The sequence below is a fragment of the Apteryx mantelli genome, chromosome 3 (assembly GCF_036417845.1).
Source record: "Apteryx mantelli isolate bAptMan1 chromosome 3, bAptMan1.hap1, whole genome shotgun sequence".
Classification (NCBI taxonomy): Eukaryota; Metazoa; Chordata; class Aves; order Apterygiformes; family Apterygidae; genus Apteryx; species Apteryx mantelli.
This window is the reverse complement of record NC_089980.1, coordinates 64,241,302-64,265,396: the sequence shown is the minus strand read 5'-3', so window position 1 is coordinate 64,265,396 and position 24,095 is coordinate 64,241,302. Positions and strand designations below refer to the sequence as shown.

Here is a 24,095-nt window from a genome sequence, read left to right as displayed (position 1 = left end):
TGAACTTTCAGTTGCGTTAGTTATTGTAATAGCTATAGAAGAAATGAGAGAGAAACAACTATTTATATTTGTTCATAAAAAGATACTGGAAAAGAGAGCAGGCAAGATTATTCCTGTACTGGTGTAGTTTTCCTTCATAATTTGTTGTTGTTGCTGATTACTTTGAAGAAATATTATCCCTTACTCGAAAAAAATTTTCACATTAAACCTCATATGGTGGAGGCATATAAAGGTAACTCAACTCAAGAATTCTGCTACTAATTAGTTTAGGCTTTTCTTCTAGTTACTTCATGAATATTGGATGGTACTGAGGGATCATGTGTCTGCAATTGATGAACTAGCAATGGCTACAGAACGGCTGAGAGTGCGTCATCCTGATGAGCCAAAACCAAATCCACCAGTTCTCCACATTATAGAACCACATGAGGTAGAGTACTTGGCGGGAAAAAGGTGTCTTTTCTGAAAGAATAAAGCAGCTTGTTTTAGATCCTGCTTCCTACAAAGTAAAATATATATCTATATCTGTTTATATATAACATGTCTCTGTTTCGTTTTCTGAAAGTCTAGGTGACAGAAGAGTTCTTATCTACTTTTACGCTTAGTGTCTGGGTCTTTTGGAGCTCTGAACTGTTATCTTGATATATTCTCTCAGCCTTCTGGCTGTGAGTGGCACGTTTCCAAAAGGCTGCTGCTCTTTCAGCAGCAGACAAGGAAGGGCTCTGGGCCACCTCTCTCTGACTGATCTTCGATTTCCCAGGCTGGTGGAAAATGAAAGTGACCTGATTCTCACCTGTTTGCCTCCTTTCTACAAGGATTGAAACAGCAGTGAAAACTAAAAAGGCAAAGCGTTTTTCAGCATTTTGGAATTCCTGAGCAGCCTTAGAGACATTTTCTGTTATGAACATAGAGAAAATGCTGAGTTGATTTAACCTCTTTTTTTTTTTTTTTCAGCAGTAGAAAAATATGTTTTCAACAGAAACAAAGGCTTTCTATTCTTTTTTCTATGAGATTGTATGGTAGACCAAAATGCTTCTTTTCTCTAGAGAAAGAGCCATACAGGCCACAGGCTTTGCTTAAACAAAAGTTTAACAAAGTCTAAAATTTGTTTATGAATTCTCAACAATATTAAAAAAAAAAAAAAAAAAACTTTGGCCTTTCCTGTAGTATTAATAAGTATGCCACTATAAACTTCAATTAATCTGAAAAGGAGTCAGCTTGATGTTTCTACAGTCTTTGCATAGGTTCAATGATGAAAACTTCTAGAAAATATAGGGAAAGTCATTAGTTTTCTTATGCGTAGTTTTTGGAATCAGCAATAGAGTCCGGGATCAATTTGGTTTTAAGTAGATAGATGATAAATTGAATGAAATTTGAAAGAAACATTTAACAGCTTAAGATATTTTAGATTCCTTTTGCCTCTGGAAATAGCCAGCAGTGAAAATGAAACAAGTATGACCGAGTTTGTATTTCTCATCTCAATCAGTTCTCTGTTCTGTATTCATACTGGGTTCAGGAAAGGAGTTCATAGTCATTTTTGCTTGGGGAGAAGCTCATTCTAAATTTATAGAATGAGCTGTCCCCAATAAATTATTTGTTTTAATTTTGCCCAAAAATGTATTTAAGCTTTATTCAGAAGCTTTAGTATTAATTTCTTATTTTGTGTATATTGATTTAATGCTGTTTTGATAGGTAGAGCAAAATCGAGTGAAACTTTTGAATGACAAGGCAGTTGCCAAATCACAACTTCAGAAGAAATTAGGACAACTTCTGTATCTCACTAATTTGGAGAAGGTGAGGTTTACTGTTTCTTGATCTTTATTAAACTAAAGTGGTACAGTATACTTAGCTAGTGGAAGAAACCTGCCAATATTTTTATTTAAAATACATATTTTCAATAAAATCTTTTTTTATAAAGATTCACTGTGTGTTGAAATTCAGTGTGATGTGTTTTGTGTTATTGCATAGTCACAGTGTTATTACATTATGTGTTTTGTCCATTTGTTAAATTAAACAATTATAAAACTATGGAGTAGTTTTAGATAGTTAAAATCTTCATTAAAAGTGACTGACTGGTCTACATTTGGTAGATGCCTTGTAAAATGATAGGCCTATATATGTTTATGCAAAGAACTTGGCTTCTCAAACAAACACAAATGGGTTTATAGGTTAAAGAAGTGTTTAAAAAAAAAAACAACAACTTTGTATGTTACGTTACTTAATCATAGTGTCCAAGTAAGTATAAAAATGCTTAGATAAAGCATAGTTAAGCACGATTAAGTATATTTAAATGTTTCTACAACAATGTAGAGCTGATAGAGAAGATGAGAAACGTATCTCCATATTTTCACCGTGTTTCTCTTTTGAGGCTTTTATTTTGTGCAGATTTTCAAAGCTGTAGTACAGATGCAGATACTGTCTGAAGGACTGCAGTATGGACAACAATCCATTTACTTATTGACCTTAGATTAAATATTTTGTAATTCCTAAAGATTGATTTATTTCCTCGTGCATGATGTTTTTGAATTTGCACACACACCCCTTTTTGACTTCATGATTAATTTTTCCAAGTAGCTGTTTTAAATATAGAATAACATTTTATTTGTTGAAACAAAAAAGTTTGTTTGTTTGTTTTTTCCTACTTTATAGTCTCAGGATAAAACTACTGGGGGAATTAATCCAGAACCATGCCCAATCTGTGCACGTCAACTGGGAAAACAGGTAAGATGTTGACTAAACATTTTTCACTTTTATGGAGTCTTTACCTAGATCTGAGATCTATATTCCAAGTTTTCAAGACCTGAATTTAACTGAACATTATATTAAAACAAGGAAAGTAAGCCTCTTTCTGTAATGTACCATCCTCTCCCCTGAGATAATATCTTGCTCAGTTAAAAGCCCCTCTAGTTCCATTAGCTGTTAACATCAGTGCTTGAGTGTTTTGACAGAAATGTTCCAAAAATGTATGTATTGCCAATTGTTTTATAACAAGTCCGTAGTTTTGCTTTCATACTTTTGTTGAAGAGAGAAATGGAATAAATACTGCTCTCTTTTTTTTCTTTGCATTTATAATCTAAAAGAATGAAGAAATAGATCAGCTCCTGTAATATACTGTGTTTTACTGTAACTGCTCCTATTGATTGGGGTTTTTTTTCTTCTAAGGTTATAAACTTTAAAGAAATGAATATTAGTTACTCGCGAAAATAGTAAAATAACAGTAGAATAAAGACTGATAGTTGGGAGTCCTTCCCCCACCACTCATGCTCTGAATGGCAGGTGTTGAAGTTCAAGTTGAAGTTTAATCAAAACTGCTAGCCTGAGACTAATATATATATTAAAGTACAAGGCAATATAGATAATATTTTGTTGTCTATTAGGTTAAAAACATGAAGGGACTCCTGTGCAATCAAACTAAACTGGCTCTTTTTTAGCTATTTTAAGATATTTTCTCTTCAGTTAGCATTCCAGGCATGCGTACACATGAACTGTTTTCCTGCCACGTTTCTAAAATCTCCCCTACAGTCTTGTTCCAAGGGCGATACAGGTTTTGCCCTGTGCCATTATGTTTCATCTCTGAGGCGGAGAAGCCCCCTAAAAGGAAAATACTTTTTTTTTTTTTTTTTAATTTGGCTAAGACTGCCACTTGATGATAGTAGTCATCCTGTTGCAAGGAAGTCTTACCATGCTTTTCATCCTGTTTCTGCAGGATTGGAAGAACCTTACAAAGCCTGAAAGATCTTTGTTCACTTAGCAATTGGTCAATCCCCTCTGTTACCTGGACCCATGAAAACAGTGGTGGTCCCCATGTCTCTTCCCCTGCCCGATCTCACAGTGGTCCGTATAGCAGAGTAGTACAGGATAGAGACCATTTCTAGTTGCAAAAACATGCTTTACAAATTACTTCTCTGTTAAGGAAGATCGCAGCTGACATGTAGATGTTCTCGGACCTCAAAGGAAGGACAGCTTCTGCAACACAATTTTTGCCCTTGCCTGTGTTCTGTAGGGAAAAAAAAATTAAGATTCTCTATACAAAATCATATTTATTCTTAAATTCAAAGATGTTGCATAGGACTTAATATGCAAAAATTAAGGCATTTTCTTTCAGGAATTTTTTTATAAAGCTTGAGCTAGTCAATGTTTAGAGTTTTACAGATGGCCAATACAAATATTTGTATTATTTTGTTTAAAAATATGTTGCAAATACTTGCTGTATATTTAACCTATGCACTAAGAATCTGTGTTCATATATAAATGAAAGATTGTGATGTCTTGCTTCGAGTTTAAAACTGCAAAAATGCAAAAAATGAACAATAAATGCAGGGAACTTTTACAGTTCATTAATCCCTCAGACCTGGTAAACTTTGAAATCCAGGCTTCTTAACAGCTGTAGTGGTGAAAAGAGTTCTAAAGTTCTTCACTTTAATCTGAGTTTAATGAAATAATGTTTCTATGAAACTGTAATTTAATGCTGCATAAGTATACTGTTTTTCTTTTGTGTTTATGTGAAAGTGATACTGGATTTTTTTCTTAATTCCCTGCATAGTGGGCAGTGCTGACATGTGGACATTGTTTCTGTAATGAGTGTATAGCTATCATCATAGAACAATACAGTGTTGGCACCCGCCGGAGCTCAATTAAATGCGCCATTTGCAGGCAGACAACATCTCATAAAGAAATATCCTATGTCTTTACTGCAGAAACTGCAAATCAGGAGGATGATATTCCTGTAAAGGTAAGCTGTTCATGTGGGGCTTGTGGCCCAGATTTTCAGCCGTGTGTATTTAATGCAGTTGTGTTTTGTTGCATACCGCATTTTGGCAGATGAATCTACCATATGAGTTTATAAGTAGATTCATTTCTTACAAGGAGGTTCACTTACAACAGATACAGTTCCTTTGCATTTGAGTTGGACATGATATGTGTAGGCCTTTTTTTTTTTTTTCTTTTTTATATATATACACTTATTCTTTAAATGTGCATGAAGAAATACCTGGAAGATGAGTTGTGAAATTACGTGTTTGTTAAAGTAGTGCTGACCGCTTATCTTTTTTCCTTTTCCTTTTTCTTTTTTGGTGGGAGGATAGAGGGGAGAGAGTTTTTGTTGAGCTTTACTTAGGACTTTTTGGCATATGACACTTGGTAGAAATAAATTATACATGTGCTTGTTTGTATGTTGGTGACTGGATTTTTTGGTTGTGGTGGGTTTTTTGTTTTTTTTGGGGGGGGGGTGTTTTGTGGGTTTTGTTGTTGTTTTTTTGGGGGGTGGAGGTCTAGTTTTGCTACCTTTGCTAAAATGAGTAAAGTCTGAGAAAACTGCTTATACCATAAAGCTAAGCTTAGTATAATATAAATATTTTAAATTGATAAATCTTCATTTTTAACCACACAAATAAATAAATACTGATTCTAAATAAATACTGATTCTAAACTTAGTTTCATAATAATTGCTTCTCTAGCTTTCCACGCACCTGAGAGGTAGAACAGTTTTGCAGTTTGCAAATCTATGAAATACTGTCTCCTATACAAATTATAATTAGGAAAAAAGCCACTACTTTTTAACAGGAAATTTATTCAGTAATAAATCAAATCACAACGGAGAGAATAGAAAATTGTTTCTCTCCTAAAATATTATTTGCCAAAAACAAGGCGTTTCATTGGAACCTATTGACCATGAATATGTTCTGTGGAGAAAGGTTTCTGTAGTATGGGATTGTGGGAGACATTCCCCTTCCTTTCACCTCCATGAATAACCAGTGAGGTGGTTGTGAGGCCACTTACTTCCAGCTTCTCTCTCATTCTTTTGATCTAGTTGCCGAGTGTAAGCCTGCCGTTCTTTTCCATGTTCTGGACCCTATTCTCTCTGGGAGTTTTTGTGTTTGTTTTTCCTTGAAAAATCAACAGGAAATTTTTGAAAAACCTATCAGTGCTCCTTGCCTATTTGTATTTTAAACTTTGCTGATCTTTGATTGAAGCCCCACTGACAGGATACCATATAGCTACTGAAAAGGTGAGTGCAGGGTAGAGCATGGCTTTCAATCTTAAACAGTTTTCTGTCTGGGGAATTTTTCTTGAGGTTTTCCATTGACATTGTACAGCTCTACTGAAGACCGTGAGCTGCTTTCCCTACTGTTTTCCCCTGTGACTTTGCTTATTCTTTATAGTCTAGTTCCTAAGGAGATGATGCTTTTTTCATTGTACTGCCTTAGACTGTTCTCCCTTAACTTAGGAAACCATTGGCTATTGTCAAATAGCTTGACAGAGAGTTTGAGTTTCAAAGATAATTAGCTACAAGTCTCATTAAAATAACCATCCAGATAAAGTCACACTGAGCAAAATACTGCAGCCTGACTTTCTCCTAACTAGAAAAGGGACCTTAAAATTTTTGAGTCCATGGGGAAAACTTCATTTGTAACCTATGGTCACTGTAGTTGTGGAGGAAAAAAAAAAGAGGATTCTGGTGTGAAGTGCAAAGGTAGAGACTCATGTTGGTAATATTCTGATTAAGGGGATCCTGCTATCTTAAAGTAAATTTAAAATATGATTATGGTACAGCTAGATATATTCATGGTAATTTTAATCTGGCTGGTATAGTTAAAAAGTAGTAATGAAATGTGCTGACAAAGACTTCAGTGGAATCTGTACAAGACTCCTTGGCCCTTGGGGGCATCCTAGGCTTGCTAGCCTGTCCTGGAGTCAGTGGGGCCCCACTCACACTAGTAATTTCGGCCTCCCTGGACAATGACTGCAAATCCATTTTGTGTGTAGATGCATCGTAAATCAAATTATTAGATTCTAAGTAGTTGACAGCATTTGGCACAAGGGGGAGTAAATAGGCTGTATTTTTGAAGTGCTGGTTATTAGGACCTCACTTTACAGGAGTTTTTAACATTATTTCCTCAGGATTTAGAGGAGATGTCATCCTATTTCTAACAAAAAAAAAAAAAAAAAATTCAACTGTTTCATAAACTTTAAACAGAGGAGGACCTTGTCATCTACTGTCCTGCATAAAGGGCTGTAGTGTTTCCTTGGATTTCTGCATCAAGTTGTTAACTTCTAGTTAAGCAAAAATATGAATGCAGTATGAATTTGCATATCATCTTGCATTGCGTCCATTCTCATCCACTTTATATTGTAGCTTTATACAATGTGCTATCAAAACAAGCAGAATTGTTAAAAATGAAGTCTTTTACTTCACTCCTTTAACTTTTGTTAACAACTGTCCTTAACTAACTTTATGTTATAGTTTCTGTAGAATACTGAGGTTAACATCAATATCTTGCAGTCTGTGTGGAAAATCGTGTGTTTCTCAGTCCCTCTGGTCTTTTTCTCTGTCCCGTGTGTGTTTTTGATTTTGTGTTGTTTTTTTTCTTCCCGTTGTGTTGAATACCTCTTGCTCTTTATTGTACCAGCACTATCCATGCTAAGTTTATGCTTCAGTCAGATACAAAAGGACTACTGTAAAAGGGAGCATTTTATACTAGGAGAGAGATTAATGGCATCCCTATATATGTTGCTTCTGTAAAAGGTTCCAGTGTCTGGTTAGTATTACAATGGCTCTTGCTAGCATGTCATCGGAGAAAAATTGTTCAATAGATGGTTCTGATTCTAATGTGTGCTGTTCCATAATTAATTTGAGCTAGTTAATCTGTTTATAAATACTAGTCTGGATATTCAACAAAAGGACAAAATCAAGGTTCATGGGTACTAAGTGAGGCAACATTTTTTAAAGACAGATTGAAAACCAAGAATGCATAATAGCAAGGGTCCCTTTATCAATCTCACCTCTCTGTAAACATGGAGAAGAAATGTGGAAGTGTTTTTGTGAGCTGTGAACTAAAGCTTTTGGTCAAGTGTTTGTTGAGAGACAAGTCCAATATAATGTAAGTGAAGGCATGGAGATTTACTTTTTTTCAGTTGCATTGTTCACAGCAGGGTTAAGTGCAGCTCTGTTCATTTAGTTCTGTTGTTGAAAAAATAAAGCAGAAGGACTGTAACCACTTGGATCATTGTACTGTTTTCTCTCCACCATAGTTCCTCTGGCTGATCTTGTACAAAATCACATTTGTAGCACCTCACTCATGAGAAGTCTGAAGGGTGGAAAGATCAACAACAGTGGCTAGTGCTGCTGTCTCTTACAGGGAAAAAAGAACCAAAGAATTGAAGGAAACAAAAACCAACAGCAGAAGCTGACTAATTTTTTTTTTTTTCTGTCCTTTTAAATCCTCAGACAAATACCTCAGTAGTAAGATCTTGGAAACTTCATTTACACACTTTTAAATAATGGTCAGTTAAAATTTAGGTCTTACCGTGGCTGTGAAGAGTGTATAAGACCTTAGTCATACAGCGATTTACACCTGTGAATGATTAATTAAGAACTGTTTAGAGGTGGACTCCAGTTTTGGGTGCTGAGACAAGTAATGTTAACAAACAAAAGCAGGAGGAAGGATTATTGATGCTTAAAGCAGAAAAGTCTTAAGGTTGATCAGGTTAGTTGTACACAGCTTGAACTTACGGTGGAATTAACAAACTTCATTTTGAATTGATGGATGTGCTTTCTTTAAGCAGTTTTCTTACTAAAAGGATTAAATTTGGTCAACTTATTTTTTCGTTTCTCAATAGGTTTGATACTGCATGTAAAACAATAGCTTTGCAAATAGTAAAAGGCTTTGTATGTAAATGATTTCTGCAGAGTAAAATGGTGCAGAGCAGCTTAGATTGTACCTAATCTGCATAAATACTGTACAGTAGGGATAAATGGTTAACCTGCCTGTTTGTTTAAATAATTTGGTACAGTATACCTAACTGACACTGTTCGCTGAGTTAATTTGGACTGTATAATTGTGTAAGAGGCTTCATGTGAACACAGTTCATGAATGATCCTGGGTGGTTATCACTTCTGTTGGGCAGATGACAAGGAGAATTTGACTTTTTTTTTTTTTTTTTAAATGATCATGCTTTGAAAAATGTTACCTGGGGAAGAGAGATTGCCCTGTCCCTTTCCATTTCTTGTCCTCTTTTTGTGAAATGTTTCCAAGAAAAAGCCAGTCGGAGCAGATGAGCTGGAATTGTCATGTTTGATTCCAAAGTGAGTGGTATCAGAAAAACACATAAATGACCCTGAAAGTTGACCCAGGAATGCATAGGAAATGCCGAAAACTAGTCTCAGATCTCCTAACTGAAGATGGTTATGATTGTCAGGCAGCTGCCATAAAATTGCAAATGTGTCGTTCATCCTTGCAGATCATAACACCTACTGACTTAAGCATTTTTAATAGCCTATCTGACTTTTGGAAACAGGGTGTTAATGTCTACCAGGTGCAACAGAGATGTCATGAAAAAGCTGTTTTACTTCTATGTCTATGACACAGAGTCGGAATCATTGTAGAAGACCCTAGGGAAAAAAATGGTACTGCTTATTGCAGCCTTTGATAAATCGGGCTACAGAAGGTCTCTTACATGTACCTGCTGGGGCATTCATTCTGCTACATAGCATCTGAATGATCGAGCTGCCCCGCCTTGTTTCCCAGCTTGGGTTTAGACTGGTGTTGTCCTTCCCTGCCAATTCTGCAAGGGCCATAACTTCGGTAAATTTGATCTGTCATTGTAGCAAGCCAACACAGTTAATTCAACATTCAGAGGACAGGTGCAGACAGAAATAAAGCAATACTTGCCCAGCGGAAAGTACTGCAGCATGAAATTACTAGACATGTAAGAACAAGTAAGCAATTAAATAATGGCTTTGCAAAAAAACACATTAGGTAAAATTATTGTAACACAAAGTACATACTGAAGGGATTAGAGGCAGATATTCAAGAACTGTTTCTCAGAACCATCTTCCTGAATTAAGGGGAAAGGGAGGAGTACAGAAATCAAAGTGAACAAGCAGAAGACTAGTGTTTTATCTTTTCTCTTGGGTATATTGTAATTTCTGTATGTGAGAGAATTCATTAAGCATTTCAGTGAAATACTTTCAGATGAGTGGAAGATGGACAGAATATGCAGACATATTTTCATTGCAGCACATAATCCTGCAAGGATTAAATTAATTATATTTACCAATACCTAATTATTTTAAGATAATTAACAACTTGATAGTATTGAGCCTAAGTTTCGTGTTGCCAAAATGGGAAAATGAAAACAACAGTAAAAGGTTTCATGTAGGTTTTTTATTTACTTTCCTGAGGTGTGAAGGGAGGGTAAGTTAAATATGCATTTGGAAGATTCTTTAAAGATTGTGCTGCTGAGCAGGTTAAATCTGTGCAGACCTAACTGCCATGTTTGGTGCCACCGCACTGCTTCTGGTATCCAGATTGCTCCTTTCAGAACTAGACAGGTGTATGTGTGTGGTGCTTCATCTTCCATGTGCTGTGCGGATTGTAATACACCACAGACCCTATAGCAGTGCATTATCAGGGAGGTAAAAAAAAGCAGTTCAATGCTAGTCAACCCATCCTTCCTTCAGTTTGCCAGTTATTAAATGTCTGTACTTGGGAAGCTGCCATCTAAATAGGGCAAGATTTTTCAAATCTCTAAGTATAATTTTGTCTTCTCTTTTAAGAAGCATGCCAATATATGTAATGTATTTGCTGATCTCTTTTAAGATATGTAAGGTATGTAAAAAGTCCTAATATAATGCTATAAAATTAAAAGTGAATTTGAAAGGGATTGTTGTATAATAATCTACTCTACTGATGTTGGGTTTTTTACTTTTTGAAGGGAAGTCACTCCACCAAAGTGGAAGCTGTGGTCCGAACACTGAAGAGAATTCAATTTAAAGACCCTGGGGCTAAATCCTTAGTTTTCTCAACGGTATCAATCACCATTTTCTGTCTAAATCTTTTTTGGTGTTCTGTGAGTTTAAGACTATCATAATATTTTCAGAAATTCTGCTTAGCTGCCAAAATGTTGAGTAGCTCTGTGCAGTCACTTGATTGTTTTGAGATTCATTGGGCAAATCATGTAATTGGAACATGATCAATAATTGAAATTAATAAATGAAAAAGCTTGTTTATTTAAAGGGCAAACACATTTATGTAGGAGCATTAGAAGTTCTAGGCATTTTTAAATTTGATGTCTCGATGTTTTTGATACATTGTAAGACTTTTTTGTGGCTACTACTAGATTTTTTATTAAGGCTGATCTTTAGATTTGTGAAAGGTACAGTAGCTGGAACACAATTTTTTAATTTTTTTTAAAGCTTTAAGTGCTAATATTATAAAAGGCCTTTTTATCTACTCTTCTTTGAGACATTCATATATTTTGTCATTGCTGTTTATAATAGAGTTTTATTGTGTTTGTTTTACAGTGGCAAGATGTGTTGGACATAATTTCAAAAGCTTTGTATGACAACAACATGGTTTTTTCTCAGATCAATGGAATTAGTAGATTTCAGGTACATAAAGGATATTTTTCTTTAAATTATTTTAGATGGGGAAAGTTACAGTTAATAGGAGTTAATTTCATCCTTACCTTTATTGCTTCATTTGAGAAACTAAGAGCAGCAAATTTGTTTGGCATAATCTTTGATCTCTAAGCTCATTAATTCTAAAAATCTTAATTACATAAAGCCACTATTAAAAAACCTCTGGAGATAAACAGTACATTCAGTTTTGAGAAAGAAATGTTGACATGGATGGTAAGGATGACCATACTGACCGATGTTGCAAGAAATCCTTGCCTTACTGATGTCTGTCCAGTATCTGTTTTGTGATGACTGGTCTTGTTTCAGTCAGCCTGCAAGACTGTCAGTCTGGTGCTTCACTAACTGCTCTAATTTCTTTAAAATATAGAGATGTCCACTCTTTATTGAGGAACTTTTGTCATGCTATTGTGATGTTTGCCTTTTAGGAAAATCTCTCTGCATTTAAATATGATCCCAAGATCAATATTTTGCTGCTGCCCCTTCACACTGGTTCCAATGGATTAAACATAATTGAAGCGACTCATGTTCTGCTTGTGGAACCCATTCTGAATCCTGCACATGAGCTTCAGGCTATTGGCAGAGTACATCGTATTGGCCAAACAAAGTAAGGGTTAAAATGGCTGTAAGTTTTTCAGATATCTGAACATACCTGTTGTTTGATATGTTATCTGAAAATCTGAATAAATCATCAGTCTAGTTCACTGAACTTCTCAATTTTTGAGATGAAGGTATTCATAGGAATACTATTTTTAAAGATGATCACATGAGGAACAAAGATAAAAGCATTAAAAAAAGTTTGTTGAAAGGACACCTTAGTGTGTACTTTAGGAAGCAATTTTGTACAATTTGGGAACTAAAAGTGGAATTTAGGAAAAATGTAGGCTCTTGAGTCCAAAACCCTGAAAAGTGTGGTTCAGCTGCTACCCTACTTTGCATGTGCCATTGCCTTAGTTTTTAACTTTAAAGTTTTGCTTGTAAGCATGTCCAGAAATGTCTTAGTTTTGACAGGTCTGAGCAACTCATCATTTGTCATGTGTAGCTGAGTTCAGACATTGCGCTTCCCAGTTCCCCTGAGAGGCTTGTTCTAGCTGGTCATTCTCAGCTCCTGATTAGGAGCTGCTTTAGCTTTTTCTGTTAAAAACAGTAGTTGTTATGGTGGGAATCATTTTACGTGATTTAAAATGCAGCATTCACCAGAATATCTGAGACCAATATTCTGTTTTTTCCTTTGCTTTGAGTTTCAAATGTATGTTTCTTACAATTTAAGAGACTGCTGTAATCACTGTCTTAGAATAGGGTCCTGCCACGCTTTTCTCAGTTAACAGAGAGGCTGAACAAGTTCAGAAGAGAAATCTGTAACTGCATAGAAACTACATCTGGTTCCTTGAGCTGCAAAGGGTTAGAGGGTAGAAGAGTACTAGGGAGAAATGTCTGTACACTGTCTGTCTGTCTGTCTGTCTGTCTCTCTCTCTCTCCCTTTTTATTTATTTATTTATTTTACACACTAGTCTTTCACAGGCTTTTGGCTGCTGTTGAAGACAGGCTACTACTTTTAGATGGACCTTTGGTCTAACTCAGTTTGGCTGTTTTTATGTTTCACTGCATTTTATGAGAGTATTTTTCCCCATTTATTATGGTTAGAGAAAAAAATGACTTAAAAAAAAAGTATGTGTTATATACATGTATACATAAATATATATGCATAATTATATATATACACACATATGCACATATATATATAAATTTAGTTCCTCCAGTTTGCATGGTTGTTTGACATGAAGTTTTCTAGAGGAACATTTAAAAAATAATTTTGCAGTTAATGGGAGTTAAGTGGGTAGTACTGACCACTTAACAAAGGTTTAGAAAGTTCATCCTCAATGCATTTAATGTAAATTTTTCTCTTTAGTTTTCATGTCACTTGAAAAATAATAGTAATGAACACCTGTATCCAAAGTAGAAACATAGCTAGAATCAATTCTGAAATAATAATATTCTGGGTAATAATAATGGATTTTGTGTTTTGGGAATGAAGGCAAAGGGAGAGGGCATGAAGGAGCCTGTATGTGAAAGAATGTTTTGAACAGGTGAATATTTGGGTGTGTTGGTAAAGATTTTCAATTAACCGTGAGAGCACAGAAAAGACTATTTGCAACAGCTTGCATTATAATTTCACATGATGCTAGCGCTAAAGGTCTGGCAAAAGAATAACACCCTGCAATAAAGCCAGCAAGAACGTGTGTTGTACTTACGATTTAAAAATAAGACTATAGCAAACCTTGTTTGAAAAGGGGCTATGTTCAAATAAAGTGAGCATATGGAAAAATTCTGCTTAGTTTCACTGTTGTGAATATTATCCATTCAGTTGTTCTGCTCATTTAGCTTTCTTCCTTTGTGTAGACCTTTGCCCATGAATCGCATATTATTCCCTCAGAATTCCACTGTGTAATGCTACTGCTGTTACCCACCAAATGTCAATTCAAGATTTGAAAGGCAGCCAAGCTCTTCAAGGTTCATATCTTGAAAAATGTGTGTATTGGGGAGCCTTGAATGATTCTTCCAATGTTATCCTTGGAACTGACTCTCTTCTGTTTCACTTTCTTATGCCTAACATTTTGTCTTTTCACTCTAGCTTTCTTTTTTAATCTTGGTTTTGCAAATGGATTTTTCTTTTTTTTTTGTTTAAAAAAAAAAAAACTGACTTCTTAAATTTTTATAGCATTTTGCCATCTTCAAGAACAATATTATTAAAACTCTGGGAATGAGCTTCTGTTATCCATTATGCTGAGCTCTGTCTCTTGGATCAGCTTGTGACGATGCAGTATAAAACATTGTATATAACCAGTGGACCAAAGACATTACTGTAAACCACATGCTGGGCACTTGAGGACTTTTTGTTTATAGTAAGGATACAGAAGGCAGAACTTTGCTTAGCATCTGCTTCAGAATTTTACTTAGTATGGCTTTTATTCATTTAGCATGTGATACAGCAAAGTGGAAACGTGTGCTCTGGGACATACTAAACACCCTTAAATGTCAGTGCAAGTTGCTAATCATCTTGTAAGATATTTCCTCTTAAAGTCCAGAGGTGTTTTTCAGCAATCTGAAAATAACTAGTACAAGACCAAAAGTTTGGTCTTGGACTTTTGACGGTGACAACATTTCTTCTGCTCACTTTTGGTTTTCTTTTTTTTAAACACACTCAGGTCTACCATTGTTCATAGGTTCCTGATAAAAGCAACAATAGAAGAGAGAATGCAGACTATGCTGAAAACTGTAGATAGAAGGTACGCGTTGAATTTTTTTAAAACGTTAGTATTGCAATGAAAATGAAAAGGTGGGCTTCAACTATACTTTTTTACAATTAAGTGCAAGTATCTTAAATATAAATTTTTGCTGTGCTTCAAATTGTTTTGACTGAAACAAAAGCTTTAGGGCTTGAAAAATGAATTTTTTAACCTGGCTCTAGTATGTTGAAGCTTAAGTATTTTAATTTTCAGGGGGACTTATTGTTTATGTTGTGTATATTTTATTTCAGGAAAGCCCAAATAATTAATAAACTATGTTTTGGAGGCGAAAATAGGGGGCCTGATTAAACCTTGCAGTTTACCCATTTCCATTAGCATAAAAGCACTGAAATTAATGGAGCGATACTAAGCCTGCCACTTGAGAGCGAGGGTTGTAAGTTCTACTATAGGACTTTATTCTTTCTTTAATTATTTTTAAATTCTACAAACACGGACTGTAACTTATGTGTCACACTGGTTGTTTTTGCAGTCAGTACAAAAGTTGTCCAGATGCCAGCTTGTAAGTCAGTCTAGTGTGAGGAAACAGAAAGCAGTTTTCACTGTGTTATCCTTTCCAAAAACTATAAGCAATAGAAAGACTGGGACTAGAACAAAAGTGGTATTTACATTCTTTGTGCAAAAACTGCAAGAGTTCTGTTCCTCTAACTACCCTGTATGCACACAGCACGTCTGGGAAGAGGCATTAGTTAAGGAAAATGAGTTATTTTTCCATTTTTTTGGCTGTTAATAAATAGACTAAAACACTTACTTGCATATCTTTGGCTCTAATTACAAAAGATTTCAGCTTTAGCTTTGAAAGAATGGTCTTGCTTGTTTCCACATCTGTAAAGCAGCACTACTTTTGCATGTAAAATTCAGATAAATGGTGCAGTGGTTGAATGATCTAATGAGATCTCTTGAAAGCAATATCAAACCTTTTTCTTGGAAGCTGAAGCCAATCCCTTAAATGTTAGAGGACAAAGCTGATTATCCCATGTTCTGCTGCCTCTGAAGTATCTGGTGTGGACCACTATTAGGGACAGTAGATGAACTTTGTATCTTACTCAGACTGTGCAAGAAACATACCTGATCAGTGTATGTGTTTTGCCTAGTGGAAAGCATATTTTTCTGCTGAGCTTCATAGCTGAGCAGTTATTTGATACCATGTAGTCTGTTTTCAGTACATACAGCATGTTGCTTAAGTTGATTCTTTGCTGATGCTTGCATTCAATTTTTTCCCCTAGCCACACAAGCTCTTCCATGAAACAGTCCGAAGCCTCAGTTCTGACGGTGGCAGATTTGGCTGACCTTTTTACAGAGGAAACTGAAGAACTTGAGTAAAAACATTGGTTTGACCTAGTGAAATTAGAGGGTACCTGACCTAATAAGCACCTGTATTTAACACCTTTCATCTCTCATTCCTGTAAACATCATATAACATCCGTCCTTACTAGAGCTGTTGGAAATCAGAAAGTCTTTCAATTGCTACCATTTTATTCTGTGGTGAAGTTCTTAGCCGCACACGTTTCTGATGGCACTGGAGAAAAATTGCACTTTGCACATTACACAAAAAATGAATTTTATTCCCAAAGAGCATTTGAGCTGGACTCTGAAACTGAGATCTTGGACCCTTAAAGTCAGTGGGATTTTTACCATCAAGTTTGACTGGCTAGTAGTTCAGTCTGAGAGCAAAGCTTGGGGGAGTGGGGGGGAGAGGGAAGCAGAAAAACACAAATCTAGGGTTTTTTTACTGTACAAAGCATTGTTCAGAAAGAACAACTGTAAATTAATATTCTTCTAGAAAGGGCTTCTAGGATTGTTAGCATATAATGCTGAATTACTGAGCATCTTATTGGTAACACTTTAAATGATTAATAATCATTTGGATATTTGTGTTAGGTGTTTAGCTATTCATAAAGAACTTATGTAACACAAATGTCAATGTTCACTTACTGCAAAATGATGATAAATTAAATTATGCTTTTTGTATGTGCATTGGTCTTGAAATAGGTTAAACACTTGAACTTACTGTACATGTTTGCAGTTATTCTTGAAGCCATAACTAATTTAGTGCTTTCTTGGGGATGGGGGTGAGGGTAGGGAGACAGGGGGAATGTGTTTGTTACAGAATTTTTTTTTTTTTTTTAAGTAATTGGTTAGTCTGCTGATCACTTTATAGTCATTTGGTGTTTGTGTACATTTTCTCATCCTGATTTTTTTGTCTACTTCCCCACCACCCAAAAATACAGCAATCTAAATATTCAAACTAGATCAGATTAATTTAGGCAGTCTAAATATTAGGTACCTAATCTAAGTTAGATAATCAGTGGAGAGAGAGGAAGCTTTTGTGAAATTTTCCATCCTTACATACGTGAGATACATCACTTTGCCTCATCTCTGTCTATTGACTGTAGAGAGAGTGTCTAGAAAATGAACTTAGGCTAACTTTTTTGACTGCTGAAGATAGGCAAGATGGATTTTCAGTCTTTTGGCATAGGTAAGGGATGGATCTTTGCTTACTGTCATTTCTGATGGTATTATGGAAGCAAGCTCAGTTACTTAGTTGAAGTTAAAAACAATTTTATATTTAGAGACTGGGCAAAGGTATACATAAGCGATAGGTTACTTCCCTCAAATTACAGCATTACTGTTTCAGCAGAGAATCTTTTTTCTTATATTTTAGAAATCTTACTTAGAATGGAGATTAACTAAAATGGGCCCTTTAAGAAATCTCAGAGTATTAGAATTTTTACTCTTGTAAAGTCTGCTATATAGACTTGTCATGTAGTTCTTGAGCTTGCTTTGTTTTCAAGCATGCTACGTTTGAATTGCGTCATACAGCTGTTTGTATTAAGCCTATCTACATGGCAGACATTTTTTTCTGCTGCTAATAACAAATGTGAATATAATTTACATGAATAATATATCAAAAAGCAAAGTCTCTTTGGCATTTATATTCTTTTGGTCTTCTGGACCAGTTAGATACTTTGTTCTAAAGACTATTTGAGTAAGTTTACAGAAATGCATCTTTATTTCCTATTCTTGTCACATGTGTTAATTTTATTTATATATTTTGCTTTGGGGATGAATGATTTTTTTGCAGATTATGGTTTGCAATAAGGGAAATTGAGTAGATAGTAGAAATTTTTTTTTCACAATGAGCGTGATCAAACAGTTTGTGCAGAGAAACTGTGACTCTCCATCCTTGAATGTATTTGAAACTCCATTGGATATGACTCTGAGCAACCTGATCTAGCTTTGAAGTTGGCCCTACTGTGAGCAGTTTGTCGGACCAGACAACTTCCATGGATCCCTTCCAGCCTAACTTATTCTGTAGTGATACTGGAGATCGTGCTGTACAGACACTCTAGGAACTTTGAGGGCAGCAACATTCCAGATTTTTGGTCATCAGCAGAGAATTTTAATATTTTACAATGTAATGTGACTGAACAAGGATCTGCTGTTCATTATGAGAAATTATATATGTGTTGAAAAAGTTTTGGAATCAACTAGTGTTTCCATTCCTAGCTCCCATTTTAAATAATTGGATATGGGAATAATAGTTGTCAGTGAATGTAAAGACAGAAGCAAACTGAAAAATATCTGCTATGAGAGGTTTCCCAAGATCTGCAAGTTTTTAGCTTGTTTATATAAAAATGGAGGTTTCATTGTATATTTACAAAAATGCAGCTTTAGAATTCTTAACCAAAAGCACAACTTTTCATCAAGTGGTGCTCAAAACTTTAGTCTTGGAAGGTTTGGGGGGGGGGGGAGGCTTTTTTTGTTGTTTTTTTGTTTTGTTTTGTTTTTTTTACTGGAAGACCAAGACCTAGCTCTGGAATTAGTTTTGACTGATACAGAAACATTGAAATATGTACACAAGTTGTGTTAAAGTACTTGAAATTGGAAAATCAAACCATTGGAGTGTATAGCCTGTGTCAGTAGTAAAATAGATTCTTTAGATTTCACATGTAAAGTATATAAACTACATTTTTTAGAAATTATTCTTTAAAAACCCTGTAATTTATAGCTTTTTGCCATTCTTTGCAACATTTAGTTTCTTTGACAAAGGTTTTTTCAGCTATTTTAAGGCAGTTCATGAGTAAGACAGTAAGCCTGTGTTCCCAGTGCTGCTATGACTTTGTTCTCTATCAGGAGAACACTCATTTGAAAAGTAGTAATTTAGCTAAGAGCAAACTTTGTTCTATCTTAATAGTTCTTGTCTGAGAATAATCAAGTGTTGTGATCCTAGAAATGGCATTTTCCGCAGAAGACAAATCTGCAAGTACTGACTGCAGTGTTCATATATATATTGTGTGTGTGTGTGTGTGCATACACACATTAATCTACCAGTTTCTCATGGGTTTTCATGTTAGAACTTGTAAACATTATCAGAGTTGACAGTATTGTTTAATCAATGAAGTCAGTCCCTTTAAAAAATGAGGATCCAACTGTTAGTATTGGGTTCTCTTAAAAATGTAGCCTTTCCTCTCTTTCACTTTCATATCTATGAAACAACAATAATATTTTCCCCTTTGTAGGTTGTGAGGATTTCAGGACAGAATCTTTCTCCCAGTGTGTATAGATAGGTTCAGTCTTGTAAAACAGACTGACAGAGCTGCCATCTCAGGTAGGCATCTGTAAAAGCTTGATGCAAGTCATAGTCTTCCTTGAACCACACAATATGACAGTGTTGGGAACTCAGCAGTGCATCCCATCAGGATATTGAATTGGCCTCTGTGAATTGCACTCTGGATCTTTAAGATAAGTTTGTAATTTAAGGTCCTCTTTGCTTTCTAAATCAGTCTACGCGAGGAAAAATTTGTCATCTTAACCAGTTAGTAGCATGTGAGCATATTAATGGAAGTCCAGGATACTCTATAGTTTTCACACAAGTCAAATACTACAAAAGGATATTTGCCTCATGGTTCTCATGCTTATTAAAGTTAATTATCTTTTCTCTGTGAGGATTCTTCTCATCCTAGGAATAACTTTTTATGGAGTGAAGACAATGATAGAGTGGACATAAGAGCTGATGACTTTTTTGTTGTTGCTGTTGTTGTTAGATGGGTCTGTCAGGACTACTTTTTTTTGCCGGTATCTGTAGATGTATTCAAGTTGTCTGCCTGCAGAGTGCCCTCTACTCTAAAAGTAGCTGCACTTCAATAGAAATATGAGTAGGATCTTATGGAAGGAAGAATGCAAAGTTGCTTCTGGCTATAACTGTAAATAGACATACTTCCTCCTGTAAAATTCTGGGTTAGTGGGTGAGGACTGGGTGCAAAATCTCTAGCACTGTCTCTTCTGACGTGAACAATGCAGAGACTGGAAAGAATATATGGTTTCCTCTTTCAATGCCTTCCTGCAGTCCTTATACTTTCCAGGAGCCTGAGGATTATTCATTTAAGTAGCAAATGATTCAGTTAAATCAGAGGAAAGAATCTGTGTTGACCAATATAAGAAAAATTAACCTTGAAATTTATTGCTCCCAAGGTACAGAATTGGACGTCTTTCTAAAGAAAAATCTGACTTATTCCAGCTATGAATGGAACCTGTTTCTGAAGCTTAATCAAAACACTTACTGCTTGAACTCTGTATGATGAACTTTTTTATAGACTGAAAGGCTGGTTGCAAAGCCACTGTGCCTGTCTTTTTCTTCCTTTTTTGGTTGTCTGAGAATAGTAAGCTCTCCACAAGATTGTGTTCTATAAATGTAAATTAAAAGAATTTCATGCTGGGAGTAAAAAAGGAGATCGAAGAAATCTTTTCCTGTTTGTGTCTCTCTGCCCCTCTCTGTCATTCCCTCTGCCCCCAGTTTTTTAGTTGCAAAGTATATAGCTTTGGGATTCATAAAATATGCATGAACCACTAGTACGAGTTCTTACATCCAGTGTCCTTTCTTGCTCCTGTTAAGTCTCTACAATATTGAATTCAAGTGCCAAGTAGTTGTGCTGCATATTACATTGTAAAGAGGATAGGTAGTTTAGTTAGTTGAACTTGTAACTTTCAAACGTAGTTAAGGAATTAAGTTGTCTTGGGAGAAAGTAAATGAAGCAGGGTTTCTAAATACTAGAATAATTCTACTTAGAAAATTGGCAGTGTGAGATTTCTGTAAAACTCTAACTCCATTTCCTTTTATATACAAGATGTCAGCCTTCCACATCTTAAATTCCAAGTCTCTCTTGTTTTGTGTAGTAGTTACAGATTTCACATAAACAGTGTCCAGCCCCATTTGTTCAACTCGACACCTACCAAATTTTATCAGTTTAGGAACAGATGTTATTGTTTCTATGAAATAACTTAATCTCTTGGTTAGATAGAAACCTTCACATCAAATAGAAATTGCCTTTACAAATTCCATCAAGTCTAAGGTCTCACTGCTTACAGGGTGTCTTGAAATTAAGTTTTTAATGTAGGCTGGCTTAGACAGCTTTTCCTCCTATCCTGTTAAGGGCCTAGTGAGCTAGCAGAATTCATGCTCTTGTTGCTATGAATTTTCTCCTTTTTATGCTAACAGGTCACTGTCATTTGTCAAACAACTTTGGTTGGTGAATCTAGGCTTTCCCGTGGCTACATCACTAGGTTAAGAAAGAAAAAACTAGGCTGCTTTTCTTGTTACTCCTCATGGAGTTTTTTACTGTCACTCAGAGCATAAGAGGGTAGCACTTAAACACCAATATCCATTTCATCATCTTTAATGGCTTGCTCTGCAGTAATAGAGCATAATATGTATGTTCAGCATGTGGTCTTGGACAACCCTATGATTACTATTAAAACCGTAGGTTGACACATTGCCGCTGCTTCAGTAGGTGCTTCATATGCACATGTAAGACCCTACATCAGAAAGTCAGTTTTTTTGATAAGTCAGTAAGACAGGGAATGCAATTTATAGAAAACAAAGCCATTGTATTTGACATGTTTCTTGCTTGTTCTCCAACTGTGAGAGTTTTCATTTTCCCTCTTCCCCACATGCACACAATTGATTTACATCATATTCTGTATTGTAGGATTTGAAGCAACATTAGTACCAATGGTGAGAGAATATAAGGTGTATTTGACTAAACTGATGAACACCTACTTTTAAATCAACCAACTGGGGTTTACCTAGGCAATGTGAAAGTCTACCTATGTCTCTGGAGGGGGGATTTTTTTTTTTCCTAATTTCCAAACATTACTGAAATTACTACATTGGACTGTAGAGCCATACTTCTGGCAACGCCTCTTTCATTGTCCCTTTGGCAATTCAGGTACTGTGAAAGAGAAATCGTGGTTACAGGAAGTTTCTAATCTCCTTTTCATTAACAGAGAGACCAATTCCTGTTCACAAAGGGACATTTGTCTAGATAGAAGATAGCGAATTTAATTCTTCCTTCTCTCACTTAGATCAGTGCATGCTATTTATAAGCATGTATGCTACAGCTGCACAGAAGAAACTGATTGCTATTTCAACTTCTATCAACTTACTGGAAAGTAAACCAAAGAAGTGCAGGTGTAAAGGTAACGTACATGGGACACTTTTAATGTATGTACTCTTTATTCAGCAGCAAATACATAGCATACTGCCCTTCTCTTAGATGCATGCCACATTCATAGCACTGTCCTTCAAATACTGTAGAGAGCATGCTGTATGTCTACTCCACACAAGGAAATGGACTAGCAGCAAGGAAAGGTGTTGTCTCTTCTCTAGGCTTTGAGAAAGTCTTGGTGAGGCAACATATGACTTTGAAAATGACAATACTGTACTAAATACTGCAGCATTGTTAGGTCTTGAAAGCATGTCTGATGAAAAGACATTCTGTCAGTATAGCTCCTCTCAGGTAGAAAGCCCAGAGCACTTCACTGGCTGGTCAGAAAAGAGGTGGAGGGATATCTCCGAGTCCTGGTGATCCATTCACGTCTGCTGTTGCATCTTGTGCTGTGGGTCCGGAAGCTACACTTGATGGGGGCGAAGGGCATTAATGGGGAATAGTTGGCAATAACCTTCCCCTGATTGCCCTTCTGCTGACTTTCCTATGGGAGAAATGAGTTACTGATATGAGCAGTGAATAAACAAAGGGTGAAAGATTGTAAGTGCAACTGATTCATTGGATCTTAATGTTCACCTAAATACAGTGGTACATTTTTTTGTGTTCATGATTTGGGAGTATAGTTGCTTTCTTATTAAAATCACAGGATTTGGATATACAGGGCTTTGCAGTAGCTAAGGAAAGAGGGAAGTTGAGCAAATTTACCCCCATGATACATACATTAATGTACGTGCTTTAATGTGCGCCTAAGGCAATTTGTCATAGGACTCCTTAGCTGAGTTTATACTGCAGATTGGTGAAGGATAACAGTTGAAACTCCTGTGATATAAATTTATAGACCCCTGAAACAAGCTGACAAGTATTGCTTAATAAGGAAAAGGTCTTACTATATTGTTGATTTTATATATATATATATACACTTATGATTAATATATATTATATTTCTTAAAAAGGGAAAGGAAATCACTTTTCACTGCAAATGCACAAATGTGTCTGATGGGACAAGGCAGTGTCCCCTTACAACTGGCACTCTCGGGAAGTTCTGCACCTAACAAACATCCCTGTCAGCACAGTCCTGTTGTGCAGGGAAACAGAGTGCAGATAAGCCTTGCCAAAGATTTGAGCCTGCTACATCAGAAGAGGGCCATGTCATATGTATTTCTGGGGAATCTTTTCTGTTTTGCGTACTTTAAACAACAGGCATCTTGTAAGCATAGATTTTCTGTAAAGCTTCTACAATGTTTAACATAGACTTCCTTCATCAGTAAAGTGCCGCTATTCCAAAGGACAGTTCTGTTTTCACTGGGGACTATGTATTACTTTCGTCTCTTATGTTACTCATTCCTAACAAAGGTAGGTGCCTTTGACTCATTTACAGCCCTTCTTAAAAGCCTAAAAGTAGAATAGAAGGACATAAAACGCCAAAGGGCTAGACAAAATGAATGAAGTAAGGGAGGTCCTACTCCTGCCTGATACAGAATGCACTAAGCTGCTGCTATAGTACAAGAGAAAAATGTGTGAGTGTGTGTACAGTAAGGTGTGGGTCCTGTCCTTGGGGAATCAGTTCCAAGACTGTTAGAAAAGGTTTTGTGAGTAATCTTGGTCTGCATTGACTCTGCACTTTAAGGATCCTATTGTTGGGCACAGGGCACCATTTAGTCTTTTTTTTTTTGGGGGGGGGGGGGCATTTGTTTCTGTGGAGAGATTTGAAAGCTCAAAACCATGACCCTAGATTTAGTCTTGAGGGATCCTTTCACTGTCTGTTGAACTGAGGAAAAACTTTTTACTTCTGCTAAAGAAAGCATTTAGAAGGGCAAAGATATAAAGAGGTCTTCAGAGATACCCTGACTGAACCCCAGAAGGAAC

The 24,095-nt window shown here is 35.9% G+C and overlaps 1 protein-coding gene across 7 annotated transcripts in view; it reads left to right on the top strand.

The window, feature by feature from the left end:
• Positions 1–23,889, top strand: part of SHPRH (SNF2 histone linker PHD RING helicase) — a 63,981-nt gene extending 40,092 nt beyond the window's left edge. For 3 of the 7 annotated variants that reach the window (XM_067293537.1, XM_067293538.1, XM_013945460.2), the window contains 9 exons: positions 284–427; positions 1,690–1,791; positions 2,647–2,718; positions 4,541–4,729; positions 10,714–10,806; positions 11,303–11,389; positions 11,845–12,023; positions 14,623–14,703; positions 15,948–16,356. In XM_067293537.1, the coding sequence (XP_067149638.1) occupies positions 284–427; positions 1,690–1,791; positions 2,647–2,718; positions 4,541–4,729; positions 10,714–10,806; positions 11,303–11,389; positions 11,845–12,023; positions 14,623–14,703; positions 15,948–16,044 (1,044 nt within the window). In that variant the 3' untranslated portion in view covers positions 16,045–16,356. Of the gene's footprint in view, positions 1–270; positions 428–1,689; positions 1,792–2,646; positions 2,719–4,540; positions 4,730–5,806; positions 6,005–10,713; positions 10,807–11,302; positions 11,390–11,844; positions 12,024–14,622; positions 14,704–15,947; positions 16,357–22,086 lie in introns of those variants that run through there. The other 4 variants (XR_010883735.1, XR_010883734.1, XM_067293539.1 and 1 more) reach the window with 4 other exon arrangements.
• The last annotated feature ends 206 nt before the right edge of the window (positions 23,890–24,095 follow it).